The sequence below is a fragment of the Leucoraja erinacea genome, chromosome 3 (genome assembly GCF_028641065.1).
Source record: "Leucoraja erinacea ecotype New England chromosome 3, Leri_hhj_1, whole genome shotgun sequence".
Taxonomy (NCBI): Eukaryota; Metazoa; Chordata; class Chondrichthyes; order Rajiformes; family Rajidae; genus Leucoraja; species Leucoraja erinaceus.
Window position 1 is genome coordinate 10362488 of NC_073379.1, and position 14435 is coordinate 10376922.

The following is a 14435-nucleotide window of genomic DNA, read 5'->3' on the forward strand; positions in this document are numbered from 1 at the left end:
CCACCAATGGAAACATCCTTTCCACATCCACTCTATCTATGCCGTTCATTATTCTGTAAGGCACACCATTTGTTTCTGGCCTCCGATCTGAAAAACAAGCCTCTGCTACAACCCTTTGACTCTCTCCATCAAGCTAATATCGCATCCATTGGATGGATCACACTGGATTCCATGTGATCTATCCTTCTGGATCAGCCTTGTCCTTGACCAGACAAGTATCTTGTCAAAAACCGTGCTGAGGCCCACGTAGACAACTGCCATGTCGTTAGCAATTCTCTTGGTCATCTCTTTAAAAAACATGGCCAAATTCATATGAAACAATTTCCCTTGCACAAAGCCAAAGTGACCATCCCCAATCCCCTTTCCAAATGCAGATTTGTGGGTCTCTCAGTACCCTGTCCTGTAGCTTTCAAACCACTGATGTCAGGATCACCAGCCTGTAGTTCCCTGGCTTGTCCTTGCAGTCCTATTTAAAAAGAGACACAACATCAGTCACTCTAGTTTTCTGGTGTCTCATAGGTGGCGAAGGAAGATACTAAAAATCTCTGCCAGAGCCTCAGCGATTTCTTCCCCTGCTTCCCCCAATGCACTGGGAAACACTTGGTCAGGCCCTGGAGATTTACAATATGTGCCTCAAGATTACCACCATCGCCTCTTTCATAATGTTGATTTGCTTTAGGACATTTCCCCAAATTGGCTAGCTGCCTCAAACTTGCAGACAAGAAATACTCATTTTAAACTTTGCCCATCTCTCATGGCTCCACACACACACTCATCACCACACTGATCCTTAAGGGAACATATTATTTTCCGAGTTATCCTTCTGCTCTTAATGTACTTGTATAATCTCTTATGATTCTCATTTACCTTATCTGCCACTGCAAGCTCATTTCCTCTTTCTGGCAAAATCTTTGAGTGTTGTTATGGCTGGACTTAACACAGCTTTTAGACTGTTAAGAGACGTTAGAAGAACAACTCATATCTGGTTCCAATAACTGAAAGCTGGAAGAACTCAGTGGGTGAAGCAGCGTGTGGAGGCAAAGAATGTAAATCAAAGTTTCAATTCAAGATCCTGCTTTGGGACCCTTTGTTTCAATAAATGCTGCTCAACCTGCTGAGTTTCTTCCAGTGCTGTTTTTTATTGCAGGTTCCAGCGTCTGCACATTCTTTTATCAGTCTCATCTTAGACAATAGGCAATAAGTGCATGATTATGGCTGATCATAGCTTATGCATTGTTCTGTGGTCACAAAGTCCATCAAAATGTTCTGGTTAAAGCTGTAATCAAAAAGGCGATTTCCTAATGGTAACGGCGATGGGATTAATAAGTAGCTGGAGGTGCAGGACAACCTATTGATAGTTTAGTTTAGAGATACAGCGCGGAAACCTTCCCTTCGGCCCATTGAGTCCGCACCGACCGCCGATCCCCTCACACAAACACTACCCTATACACACTAGGGCCAATTTAAATTTATACCAAGCCAATTAACCTACAAACCTGTACGTCTTTGTAGTGAGGGAGGAGACCGAAGATCTTGGAGAAAATCCCACGCAGGTCACGGTGAGAACGTACAAACTATGTAGAGTTAGCACCTGTAGTCAGGATCGAACCCGGGTCTTTGACTTTGGAGTAATGCAGTTACTCTACCGCTGTGCACCATTCCGCCATTGATAGTAATATCAATGTTAAAAAGGAAGTTAAACATAATGAAGGTAGATTAGAAGGTGATAACTGCACTTGGTTTGCCAGCCAATCACACAATCAGCGTATTCTATGCGTATTATATACAGACATTTCAGGTGATTTAGAATAAAACCACAACTGTACAAATTTGATATCAGTTCTAGTTCAGGAATGATCGTCCTCATCACCAGACTGGACAATCACAAAATAAAACAGGTCTAAAGTCACGCCCTACCTGTTCAACCAATTTTAAGTTCTCCTCCATTTCCTTGATCCTTCTTTTTAAATTTCCATTTTCGTCTGCAAGAACAGTGGTTTATAAAAATGTGTTAATTTATCTGAGTAATTGCCCAGATTTTAGCTGTAACTCTGTGAAAGCACTCACACACATGCACAGGCTGACACAGACCCACAGAGGCACTCACTCCACCAATACACGCTGACCCACACTCATGCAAACTTACAAACGCATGACTCACGTCAGCATCAATCCACCAACCTCCGGACAGACACAATTACCCCTTTCCCCACTATCAGTTGAAATTTGGTGGTGCTGTAAATAGCAAGGAAGCTTGTCTCAGGCTTCAAAAGGATAGCGATCAGTTGGAAAGCTGGGCCGAGCATGGAATTAATGGTGACAAATGTGAGGAAATATATTTTGGAAAGTCAAATAGGGACAGGACACATACAGTAGATTACAAGGTGCTTAGCAATGTTGATGAGCAGAATGACATAAGGGTCTAAGTCCACAATTTCCTGAAAGTTATTGTCACGTGTACAGCGATACAGCAAAAAGCTTTCATTTGCGTACTATCCAGTTAAAGAAGACTCGACATGAATACAATCAAGCTGTCCATAGCGCACAGATACCCCAAACAGACTCAGGAATAGCTGCTTCCCGAGAATTATATCTACCATAAATTCAAATCCACACATGCACTGACTACACCGCCCAACACGGACTTCCATCTGTATATATGTATATATGTATGTAGCGCCGTAGAATTTGTGCACCTATTCCCCCCCCCATCTCCCTTCTGTTTTGTTTTTCTGTTTCTTGTTTTTTGTGTAAAATTGTATGTATGCACTGAGTACGAGCAGCTTTCAGTTTCACTGTACATGTATAGTGACAATAAATGGCATATCTATATCTAAGGGATCAAGGGTGAAAGTAGCACCATAGGTGGATATGGTGATGAAGAAGGCATATGGCATGCTTGCCTTCATAGGTTAGGGTATAGAATGTAAAAGTTGTGATGTTTTGAAGAACTTTACATGGATAGGAAAGGTTTAGAGGGATATGCAGCAAATGCAGGCAAATGGGGCCAGCCTAGAATGAGTTGGGCTGAAGGGCTTGTTTCATGACTCTTATGACTATACAATGTATAGACTGCATTGTGTGTAGTTCTGAAAGCCACACTATTTGAAAGATGTGGTTCTGATGGAATGTGTGCATTGGAGATTCTCCAGGATGCTGCCTGGATTGGACGACTTTAGTTATGGGAAAGATTGGACAGGCTGGGCTTATTGTAGGGTCAGAAGAGGCCGAGGGTGACCTAATAGAGGTATTAAAAATACCATGAAACATAGGATTGATAGTCAAAATCTATTATTCCTTGGTAGTGGCATGAAAAACAAGAGAGCATGAGTTTATTGTGAGAGGGAGTTGTTTTAAAGGGGAACTGAGGGGTGTTTTTGTTTTACACAGAGTGGTTGATATCTGGAACATGCTGCGAGAGAAGGTGAAGGAATTAGATATAATCCTAATGATTAGGATAGAACATAGAAAATAAGTGCAGGAGTAGACCATTCAATATAATCATGGCTGATTATCTAAAATCAGTACCCCGTTTCTGCTTTTTTTCCCCACATCCCTTGATTCTGTTAGCCTTGAAACAACACGTGATGCATTTAGACAGGCATTTGAATTGGCAAGGCATAGAAGGATAAGGTCCACATGCAGAAACATTTAATTAATGTACTGTAGATGGCCAAAAAGGGGGAATGGACGTGGGGGCTGAAGATTGCATAACTCTATACACAAATAATGCTTCATGCCCAGTGGATGTAGTTGTGCAGTCGAGTAGCTGTCATAAAAGTTTTTCAACCTTATTTATGCAAAGCTCTTTGCAAAGATGTTTCAAAACATAGAAGCTAAAGGCTTGTGACATGACTTTAGCAGCAGTCCATTCTCACATCACAGATGAAGCAAAAGGAATGTCAAAGTTCAACAGTCAAAGTCAGTCAATTTTATTTGTCACATGCACCCGAAGGTGCAGTGAAATGAATTTGCCAGCAGCGATACACTTAAAAAGAACACACAATGATTTAACACAAACATCCACCACAGCATTCTTCACTGTGGTGGAAGGCAACAAGGTTCAGCCAGTCCACCTCCCTTGTTCAAGTCATGTTCAATCAAGTAAAGGGACATCGGCCTCTTGCAAGTGGGATTGGTAAGAAACGACCATTCACTGCAGAGTAAGTAAGTTCTAGCTAGAGTAACTCTACAGAATGGTAAAAACAAATGTAAATATATGACTCAAAACGGGAATGAAATTTCAGAACTGGCCTGTGACTGGTTCATTTTTATTGCTGTTTAACACAGCAAGTTAGGGTAGTACTTCATGAGCCTAGTTCAACTATTCTAGTTCAACTGAGATTCACGCATGGCCATCCTCCTCCTCCTCAGGTCATTGCCTCACCACCCCTCCACCTGCTCTCCACTCACTCCTGAAACCCTCGCCTCTTGTTCCTTCAGTATGGGAAGTGGCTGATTTACGATTCCATGACTGACGTTCAGTGCAGCATCATAAGGTCATAAGTGATAAGAGCAGTGATAGAAATTAGGCCATTTGGTCCATCAAATCTACTCCACCATTTAATAATGGCTGATCTATCTTTTCCTCTCAACCCCATTCTCCTGCCTTCTCCCCAAAACCCCTGACACCCGTATTAATGAAGAATCTATCGATGTATAGGAAGGTAATGCAGATGCTGGTTTAAACTGAAGATAGACACAAAATGCTGGAGGCAGCATATCTGGATAGAAGGAATGGATGATGTTTCATAACAAGACCCTTCTTCAGAAGCTATCTATCTCTGCTTTAAAAATATCCATTGACGTGGCGTCCACAGCCTACTGTGGCAATTAATTCCACAGATTCCACACTCTGACTAAAGAAATTCCTTCTCATCGTCCTAAAGGAATGTCCTTTAATTCTGAGGCTATGACATCTCATCCTAGACAACATCCTCTCAATATCCACTCTATCCTGACCTTCCACTATTCAGTACCCTCACGTACCCTCTCATCCTTCTAATGCGTAGCTTCACTGAATTAACAAATGTTTATGGCACATGCGCTTTCCACCTCAGTATGACTATTAGCTGCGGTGTCTCCGTTTCCCTGCAGATGGGAGTGTTGGCTGCTCCCTGCTCCCAGCTGGAAAATACAATCACCAACAACCAGTTGCAATGCATGTTAATCCTATTTTGAAACTATTATAATCATTGGCATTTGATCATAGGGCATGATTTCCACTATGGTTATGGCGATGAATGTGTTCACACAACCATTTGTTCTGCAGTCAGAGCAAGATAGGAGTGTTTGATGATCAAGCAATTTGTTTATCTTAGTTTATTGTCACGTATACCGAGGTACAGTGAAGAGCATTTTCGTCGCGTATTAACCAGTCAGTGGAAAGACAATCTATGATTACAATTGAACAGTCCACAGTGTACAGATGCATGATAAAGGGAATAACATTTAGCGCAAGATAATGGGCGGCATATGATGGCACAGCGGTAGAGTTGCTGCCGTACAGCGCCAGAGTCCCGTGTTCCATCCTGACTACGGGTGCTGTCTGTACGGAGTTTGTACTTTCTTCCCATGACCTGCATGGGTTTTCTCCGAGATCTTCGGTTTCCTCCCACACTTCAAAAATGTACAGTTTGTCTCTAGTGCATGTAGGATAGTGTTAGGTGCGCGGGGATCGCTGGTCGATGCGGACTAGTTGGGCCGAGGGGCCCGTTTCCGTGCTGTATCTCTAAACTAAACTAAAGGCCAGTAAAATCCGATTAAAGATGACCCGAGGATCTCCAATGAGGTCGACTAGGTCAGGAGTACTCTCTGCTATGCACTGCCTTCCCAGTGGCACCAAGAAGAAACTTGAACAACATCCATGATGGGATCACTAATGCTTGGATGCCTGAACTGAACAAGTATGAACAGCCAGCTGGATGATTGGTTGCCAGAAGATGAAATCCAGACACTCTATTCTAGAGCAAAAGTTGAAGTAAGGGAATGGAGGTAGATATGAACATCATTGAACTGTACAAGACCATGAGGGGCATGAATCAAGTGAACGCTCTGTCTTTTTCCCAAGATAGAGGATTCTAAAACTAGAGATCACAGGCTTAAGGTAAGAGGGGAGAGATTTAAGAGGGAGCTTAGGGCCGACTTTTCATTCAGAGGGTAGACGGTGTGTGGATTGAGCTGCCAGAGGAAGCTATAGACGTGATTATAATTGCGACTTTTAAATGACATTTGGACAGATATATGGATAGCAAAGGTATAGAGAGATATGGGCTAAATGGGACTAGACCAATATGTCAACGTGTTTGGCTTGGACAAGATGGACTGAAAAGCTTGTTTCCACGCTGTGTGACTCTTTCAGGTGAGCATTGAGTAAAATCATTGACATTTTTCCTTTCAAGATCCTGCAGTGCCGGCAAGCTTTCTTGAAGCGTTCCCTCTCGATTGTGGAAAAATCTCCATCCTCTTAAGATTGAGTAAGCCATCAACAATCTGCTGTCATGGTCACCTGGCGAGGATTCCAGGTTGCCAGCTTCACAAGGGGACAGAAGGACGAAAATTGGACAAAAAAATTGTCCCTTCACAAACTGAGAAGCAAAATCTCCAATGAGCCAAGAAATGAGGTGGAGGGAAATCCCTAGAGAATAAGCATTCCCAAAATAAACTCTTGTGCACAATGTGAAAACACTGAACTTTCATCCAGTATGAATTAACCCAAATCTCAGTCTCAAAGTGTCTCTTCAGCACAATCTCTGCGGCTGCAATGAAATGCCAGATTTTAATGGACGGTTGAAAACACTGAGAAAGGCAAGAAAAGATCGGGAAAACAAATGAATCAATGGAACAACATTCTCACCTCTTTCTTTTTATTCCTTCCCAACTCCATTGCAGTTCTCTCACTATCTCCCATCTCTAGTCATTTTACTTCTTCTCCTCCTTCATACACTCATCGCTCATCTCTGAGTCGCCCATTTCCCTTTTATCCACCTTATTTCCCTCCCCCTATCCCTCTCTGGCTTTACATTTCACCCACCTTCTCTCTTCATCTGACACCCTTTTGATCTCCATTTCACCTCCAGCCTTGGTCACTTAATCCACCCATCTCCAAATCAGCCCCCTGCCCCTCCCCTCATCGGTATCCATCTATCATTCATCAGGCTTTGTACCACCCCATGTTTAAGAAGGAACTGCAGATGCTGGAGAAGCGAAGGTGCACAAAAAAGCTGGAGAAACTCAGCGGGTGCAGCAGCATCTATGGAGCGAAGGAAATAGGCAACGTCTGAAGAAGGGTTTCGGCCCGAAACGTTGCCTATTTCCTTCGCTCCATAGATGCTGCTGCACCCGCTGAGTTTCTCCAGCTTTGTACCACCCCATCTTTAGTTTAATTTAGTTTAGAGATACAGCGCGGAAACAGGCCCTTCAGCCCACCGGGTCCGCGCCGTCCAGCGATCCCCACACACTAACACTATCCCACACACACGAGGGACAATTTTTACATTTACCAAGCCAATTAAACTATAAACCTGTACGCTTTTGGAGTGTGGGAGGAAAGCGAAGATCTCGAAAAAACACACGCAGGTCATTGGGAGAACATACAAACTCCATACAGACAGCTTCCCTAGTCAGGATCGAACCCAGGTCTCTGGTGTTGCATTCACTGTAAGGCAGCATCTCTACCGCTGCACCACCATGCCGCCCTAACAGGGCGTTTATCTCTTTTTCCATTTTTTCCCCCCTAATGCATCAGTCTGAAGAATGATTCTGACTTGAAATGTTGCCTCCCCATTCCATCCCCAGATGGTGCCTGACCCGCTGAGTTCCTCCAACACTTTGTGTTTTGCTCAAGATTCCAGTAACTGTAGTCTCTTGTGTCAACATTCCATTACTTTCTGTGTAGAAGGGAACTGTGGATGCTGGTTTAAACCAAACGTAGACACAAACGCTGGAGTAACTCAGTGGGACAGGCAGCATCTCTGGAGAGAAGGAATGGGGGCTGTTTCAGATCGAGACCCTTCTTCGTTTGAAGAAACATCACCCATTCCTTCTCTCCAGATGTGCTGCCTGTCCCGCTGAGTTACTCCAGCTTTTTGTGTCAATCTTGCATTACTTTCTGCCTAATTTACCATGAACTCTTACCTCTCACATTATATTGTTTTTGGATGGTGCCTTGCAGTCCATCTATCACTCCATGCAGCAAAACACATTCTGAAAAGCAAAAATATTCAATCCATTACTGGATATAAAAGTTGTACACAAATCTAGTTTGTTCAACTCTGACTTGCACTGGGATGCGATTCCCGAGAGGGCTGGGAACAAGTTGTGGCAGCAGATCTGGAATCTGGGCTTTCTCACAATCTTCTGAGATTTGACTGAAAGTGATGACACAGGTTGACAGGAGGAAAAAGATGTTTGGAACGTTTGTTGAGGAATGATGGCATCACATTACAACTGCAGAAGATGCTGGCCAGACCACATTTGGTCACTATGTGCATTTCTGGTCACTGAGCTATAGGTAGATACCATTAGGCTAAAAGAGTACAATGTTCTTACCAAGACAGAATGCCTTGAATTACAAGGGGATGTTTGCCTTTTCTGAATGAGAAGAGGTGACGTTATAGAGATGGGGGTATTTGAGTTATAAAGCGAGTTTCCACGATGCAAATCAGATATAATACAATCGGGGAACACTCTTTATATTGCACGACCTTGGTTGAATCTAATGCAGAAAAAAAGACACAAGGTGCTGGAATAACTCATTGGGTTAGGCAGCATCTCTGAAGAACATGGATAGGCGATGGTTTTGATTGGGACCCTTCTCCAGACTCATCCATTGACTGAAGAAGGGGCCCGACTCAAAACCTTACCTCTCCATTTTGGGTCTGAAGAAGGGTCTAGACCCAAATCATCACCAATCCATGAGTCTGAAAAGAGAGGTCTCGACGTGAAATGTCTCCTATCCATGTTCAATCTGAAGAAGGGTCCCGACCCCCGAAACTTCACCTATCCATGTGTCTAATGAAGGGTTCTGACCCGAAACGTCACGTATCCATGCTCTGCAGTGATGCCTCCTGACCCCATTGAGTTACTCCAGCACTTTTTTTGTAAACCAGTATCTGCAGTTCCTTGTTTCAACATTCCGGATCTAACACAATTTTGATTGGGAATTAGAAAACCACTTGAAAGTGACTTTGGAAATTGAGAAGCAGTCACAGAGTAAGGGAATAAACTGCCTCCATGCAGTAATCAAACACCTTAACCTCTTAACACAGTCTGTCAGTTTCACAAGGGAGACCATTGAAACTGACAAAGGATGGCCACTATCGACATTTGTGCCAGGATACTCTATTAAACAATATCACATATTGTCTTTAGTACAACATTAAACATAACTATTAAAAACATTTGGGTTTGAAAACCTTACGATAAAAATAACTTTGTCATTGTGAGTCTAACCCCAGGAAAAAAGAAACATGGTCAGGGCTAGGTAGCTGGCATAGTATGATGGGATAGCATGCAGAGCAAGCCTTTTTCACCGTGTCTTGGTACACATGAAAATAATAAACTAAACTTTTTATCCACGAGTAGTTGCTCTACTCAACAGCCAAAAATCTGTAGCCTCCCTTTGGGTATCTGGTATTTTGTTGGTTCACATGCTTGATCAATGGTGTTTTATCATTAATGTTTTATTATCATTAATGTTTAGTGTTTTCTGAGTCATTCGTAACTGTCACTGTATGTCATGTTGTTACTTGTGGGCGGAGCACCAAGGCAAGAGCCATCTCCAAATTCATCTCCAAACTCCTAGACCGAGGAGACTGCACTCCCCTCTGCCACTGAAATCTTGACTTCTTGACCCACAGACCACAATTAGTGAGGGTTAGGCATAAAAATATCCTCCACACTGTCACCCGCACAAATGCGTTCTTAGCCCCTTACTCCCCGACACTCCCTATAAACTCACACCTATGCAACCACATTCTGCTCTAACTCCATGTACAAGTTTGAAGATGACACCACCCCAGAGTTGGCCGGATCGAGTCAGAGTTCAGAACGGAGATGGAGCTTAGTAGAATGGTGTGAAGAAAGCAACCTCTTCTCAATGTCAGCAAAACAAAGGAGTTGGTCATTGACTTCAGGAAGCAGAGTGGTGTACATGTCCAGTGGAGGGGAGATGGTCGAGAGTTGCAGGTATCTCAGATTAAATATCACCAGCAATTTGTCCTGGTCCAACCGCACTGACACTATGGCCAAGGAAGCATTCCATTGCCGCTACTTCCGAGGAAGCCAATAAAAATTTGGCATGCCTCCAATGCCTCTTAACAGTTTCTGCAGATGTACCAAAGTGAATTGTTCGTGGATTGTCACCTTGTCGTGGTGGAGAAGCTTGTGTGGCCCTGACACCCTGAGAGCGATGCCGTCTGGAGTTCTGCTCCTGGTAGGGCCACCCATGGTGGTAAGGTCGAGGGGGAGGTCTCTGACAAAGAGCAATTCAACCTAGACCTCAACGGTGAACCAGGCGGAGGACGATGGCTGACCTTAGTGGAGCGTCACGACGGCTGGGAATGCGGATGAAGGCTGCAGCAGAAAAGGGTTTCCAGTCGATTTGGACTCCATGCCACTGGATTCTGATCCAGATCTGTCAAGGACCCTGGAGTGGCTGTCTGTGCACCAGTCCCCCCACGTTTAACAAAGTCACGCATAGGCGTCCTCCATGAGAGGACAGTCATACTCGTTTCGAGTGACAGCCGATGATGATGACCATAGTGAGCATCCTACCCAGATGCATCACTGCTTGATACAGTAACGGCACTGCCCAAGGCCACATTAAATTGCAGAGAGTTGTGCATGCAGCCCAGACCATCAACTCCATCTACACTTCACCCTGCCTTGTTGTCAATATTCCTCCTCTATGTCTACAAAGCCCTCAATGGGCTTGCCCCCACCTACATTAAAAGTCTTCTCACCCACCACTCCACCTCCAGGTCCCTAAGATCGGCCGACTTCGGGTTGCTGAATATCCCGCGATCTAGTGGCGGCCGCGCCTTTGCTGTAGAGCAGCATTACTCTTCCCATCAGAACTGCCCCCTCCATCGAATCATGGACTACTCACACCATGGTCATTCCCTCTTCTCCTCTCCTCCGTCAGAAAGAATATACAAAAGCTTGAAGCCATACCACCAGACTCGGGAACAGGTTTTTCCCAGCCGTTATCAAACTCTTCAACAGACAGCTCATATGCTGGGGATGAATATCCTGATCTTCCATCCCACCTTATTACAGCCCTTGCACTTTATTTTTTCTGCACTTTCTCTGTAGCTGTAACATTATATTCTGCATTCCGTTCATTTTCCTGTTTTCACTACCTGATGTACTCAAGTATGGTCTGACCTGCATAAATAAACTAATACCAACACCACCGATGTCCAGGTGAATCAAACTCAAACATGTGTGGATAACAGTTTTGAAGAATCATCCTCTGTAGTCTTGAAACTATCAAGCTTTTGCCTTCTGCTGTTTTAGCTCAGAGACTTCCCATTGCCTGATTCCAAATGGTATTTCCAGCTCTGCTCATTCCTTGAACTGTTGCAGCTCACTCCTGCTTAAATACTAATTCTCAGTTTGCAAAATTAAAAAATGCTAGATAAGTCAAACAAATCCAAAGGAAATTTGCATACATTCTGCGAATTGTTAGTTTACCAAATACTTAAAAATGGGCCCGACATATTAATGCTAGGGCAGTTAATAGATGTTTACAGGAAAAATTTAAGAATGTTAGTAAATACTAATATCCACTTTATGATTTCTAATATTATTGCTGTATTTTAGTGCCCTATTAGCATTCACATCAGCTCTTACACTTGGTATAAATTGAAACGACTGGCAGTCTAACCAAGACTAACGTCATGTCATGAGAATTGTAGAACATGGAAACAGCCCACGTAGCCCAACTTAACCTTGCTGGTGTTTATGATCCGTAAGCCTCCACCAATTCCACTTTAATTCATCCTATCACAATGTTTGCCTTTTGATGCAGTGGGTAAATGGACTCAGGAGTGCACGGCTGCAAATGTGCTGGAGGCAGTTTCACTGTGGCCTCACTGAGGGAATTGGATAAATATATGTATGGAGAAATGACAGAGGATGGAACAAGGGAGGCACCGGAGACTGCAGATGCCAGAATCTGGTCGCCTTAGTGTTCCCCCTTATCACCTTCCTAGCTGTCTCCAATCTCCCCTCTCCCCACCTGGCTCCATCTGTCTTTAATATTGTTTGCCTCCTTCTAGCCCCAACGGGCTGAATATGCCCGTCACCTTCACCCCTCAGTCCACCTACCGCACACTGGGCCCTGCCCTGCCCTCCCACTCTCCTCTGTACATTATCTCCCCATTCACTGAGAGTCCTGAAGCAGGGTTTTGACCAAAAGCATTGACCATTCCATTTCCCCCTTTAGATATTGCTAGACCACTGAGTTCCTCCAGCAGAATGTCTGTTGCTGGAACAGGGAGTTGCTCTGGTAGAAATATGATGAGGAAAAGCTTCTATAACAACACAATCACACTGCTGAACTCGGAGTCCCGACGATAGACTTCTCTGGTCCCTCCGTCCCCCTTTGTTTAATCATTCTGTATTTCCTGATTATTCTGTATCTTCTCTCTTTCTATTTTTTTTCTTGTCTTTTCTCTTTATGTACAACTACTATGGTCTGACGCAAAACTGCATTTCGTTGTACTGATACTTGTATTTGTATGACATTAAAGTTGAATTGAATTGAATTGAATTGAATTGAATTGACCCCAAGAACTGACCTGGATTATCTGGTAATATTCAGCAGCCAAGGAAGATTTGACATCAATGACTTATTTTCAAAAAAGAATAATGTTAGACATGTCATGGGGAGGGAAAAATACACTAATAGTCAACAACAGATCATGTTACTCACAGATACGAGAAACCAGAGATGCTGGAATCTTGTGCTGGAGGGACACTGGAGCAGGAGTGGAAAATGTGCCAGAAGCTATTGACAAGAATGTTTAAGAAAGACTGTGCAGGAGGAACGGGAGTGGAGAAGGAAGATATTGAATTAATGTATTGCTGAGTTTATGTCTGCAGGACAATATATCAACGAGAGACTATCTGGGGAGTGAGGTAAAAGAATGCACAGACCCCTAAGAACGGGAAGAAGACAGCGAAAGGTAATGTAGCTCCCCAGAAAAAGGTGACCAGCAGGAAGAACTGATGCTGTCCTGCCCCTTTAAGACATTTGGGAAGGCCAGCAGGCAGCGCAATATGCTCCTCAGTATCCCTACTCCCGAGTAACTGAAATTACCATCAGAAAGGAAGAAGAAAAGGACCTACCCTAGTGCCCAACTTTGATATCCCCTAGCTATTGGAGAAAGAAAAGGAAGGAGAACAAAGGACACTTTAATCATCTTCAAAAGAAATAACTGTTAACTTGTAATGACTATTGGGATAGCTCCTCTTTAGAATTGGATCTGAATTAAAAAAAAAGGAATTTCTCTGTGGTTCGGGGCAAAATACTCACTTTGCGCCAAAATTTAGTTATAAGTAAATTAATTCGAAGAGGGCTTATGGGACACATTCTTCAAATTGTTAGAGAATTAACTGTTAAATTAGCATTCTTTTTTAGTCTCACCCATAGGAGGATAGTCGAAGATAGGACTGGACTATTTAGTTACTACCAAGGAAGGGACAGGCCCTAACGGATATCAAGAATTAAGGCATACCCTGGAAACGTAAGGTGGTGGTATAAAATGATGAGGTAGACTGAAAATTTATGTTCCCCATGGAAGGTCAATACTAACCATTTTGAAAAGTTACGTAGAGATAAGAAGAACTAGTACCAGCGAGAACCCCGAGTCAAAGAACGAAGCCAATAGACTAAAAGCGAGAAGCCCTAGACAGAGAGCGAAGCCAACATAGTAAAGAGCTAATATAGTAAAGCGCTACCAGAGTAAAGAATCAATATAGTAACGAGTTACCATAATGAAGAGTGCATACATAAATAAGAAGAGGTACTGGAGGAAAGACTTGGTTAACTGTAGGGGGAAACTTGAATAGGTATTGAAAATAGCAGAGCCGATGCATATTTGCCCGATGGATTTGAATTGTTTAACCCTTGATGTTAAAGCAGCTTCTAATATTAAGGTGGAAATAAATTGTCCCTGGGTTTGGCATTCTTGATTGGATTTAGGATAAAATTAATAGCAAAGGAAATTGATTGTTTAAATTTGAACAACTGGGAATTCCACAGGAATTGGAAGGAAATTGTATTATCGGCTACAATGCTGTGGAATGAGAAAGATGAAATAGGCATTGAAATTTGAAATGGCAAATAGAAGGCTGAGACTGAATTTGGTTAAATTGGAACATTTATCATGGTTTGCTTTAAATTATAGTGGACTGAACCCAGCTAA

At 43.1% G+C, this 14435-nt stretch overlaps 1 protein-coding gene across 1 annotated transcript in view; it reads right to left on the minus strand.

Annotated features, from left to right (window-relative positions):
- LOC129695264 (coiled-coil domain-containing protein 152-like) overlaps positions 1 to 14435 on the minus strand; it is a 79495-nt gene that overhangs the window by 22263 nt on the left and 42797 nt on the right. The window contains exons 4-5 of the mRNA XM_055632057.1: positions 8137 to 8205; positions 1918 to 1982 (exon numbers count right to left, since the gene is read on the minus strand). Coding sequence (XP_055488032.1) covers positions 1918 to 1982; positions 8137 to 8205 — 134 coding nt within the window. The remainder of the gene's footprint in view (positions 1 to 1917; positions 1983 to 8136; positions 8206 to 14435) is intronic.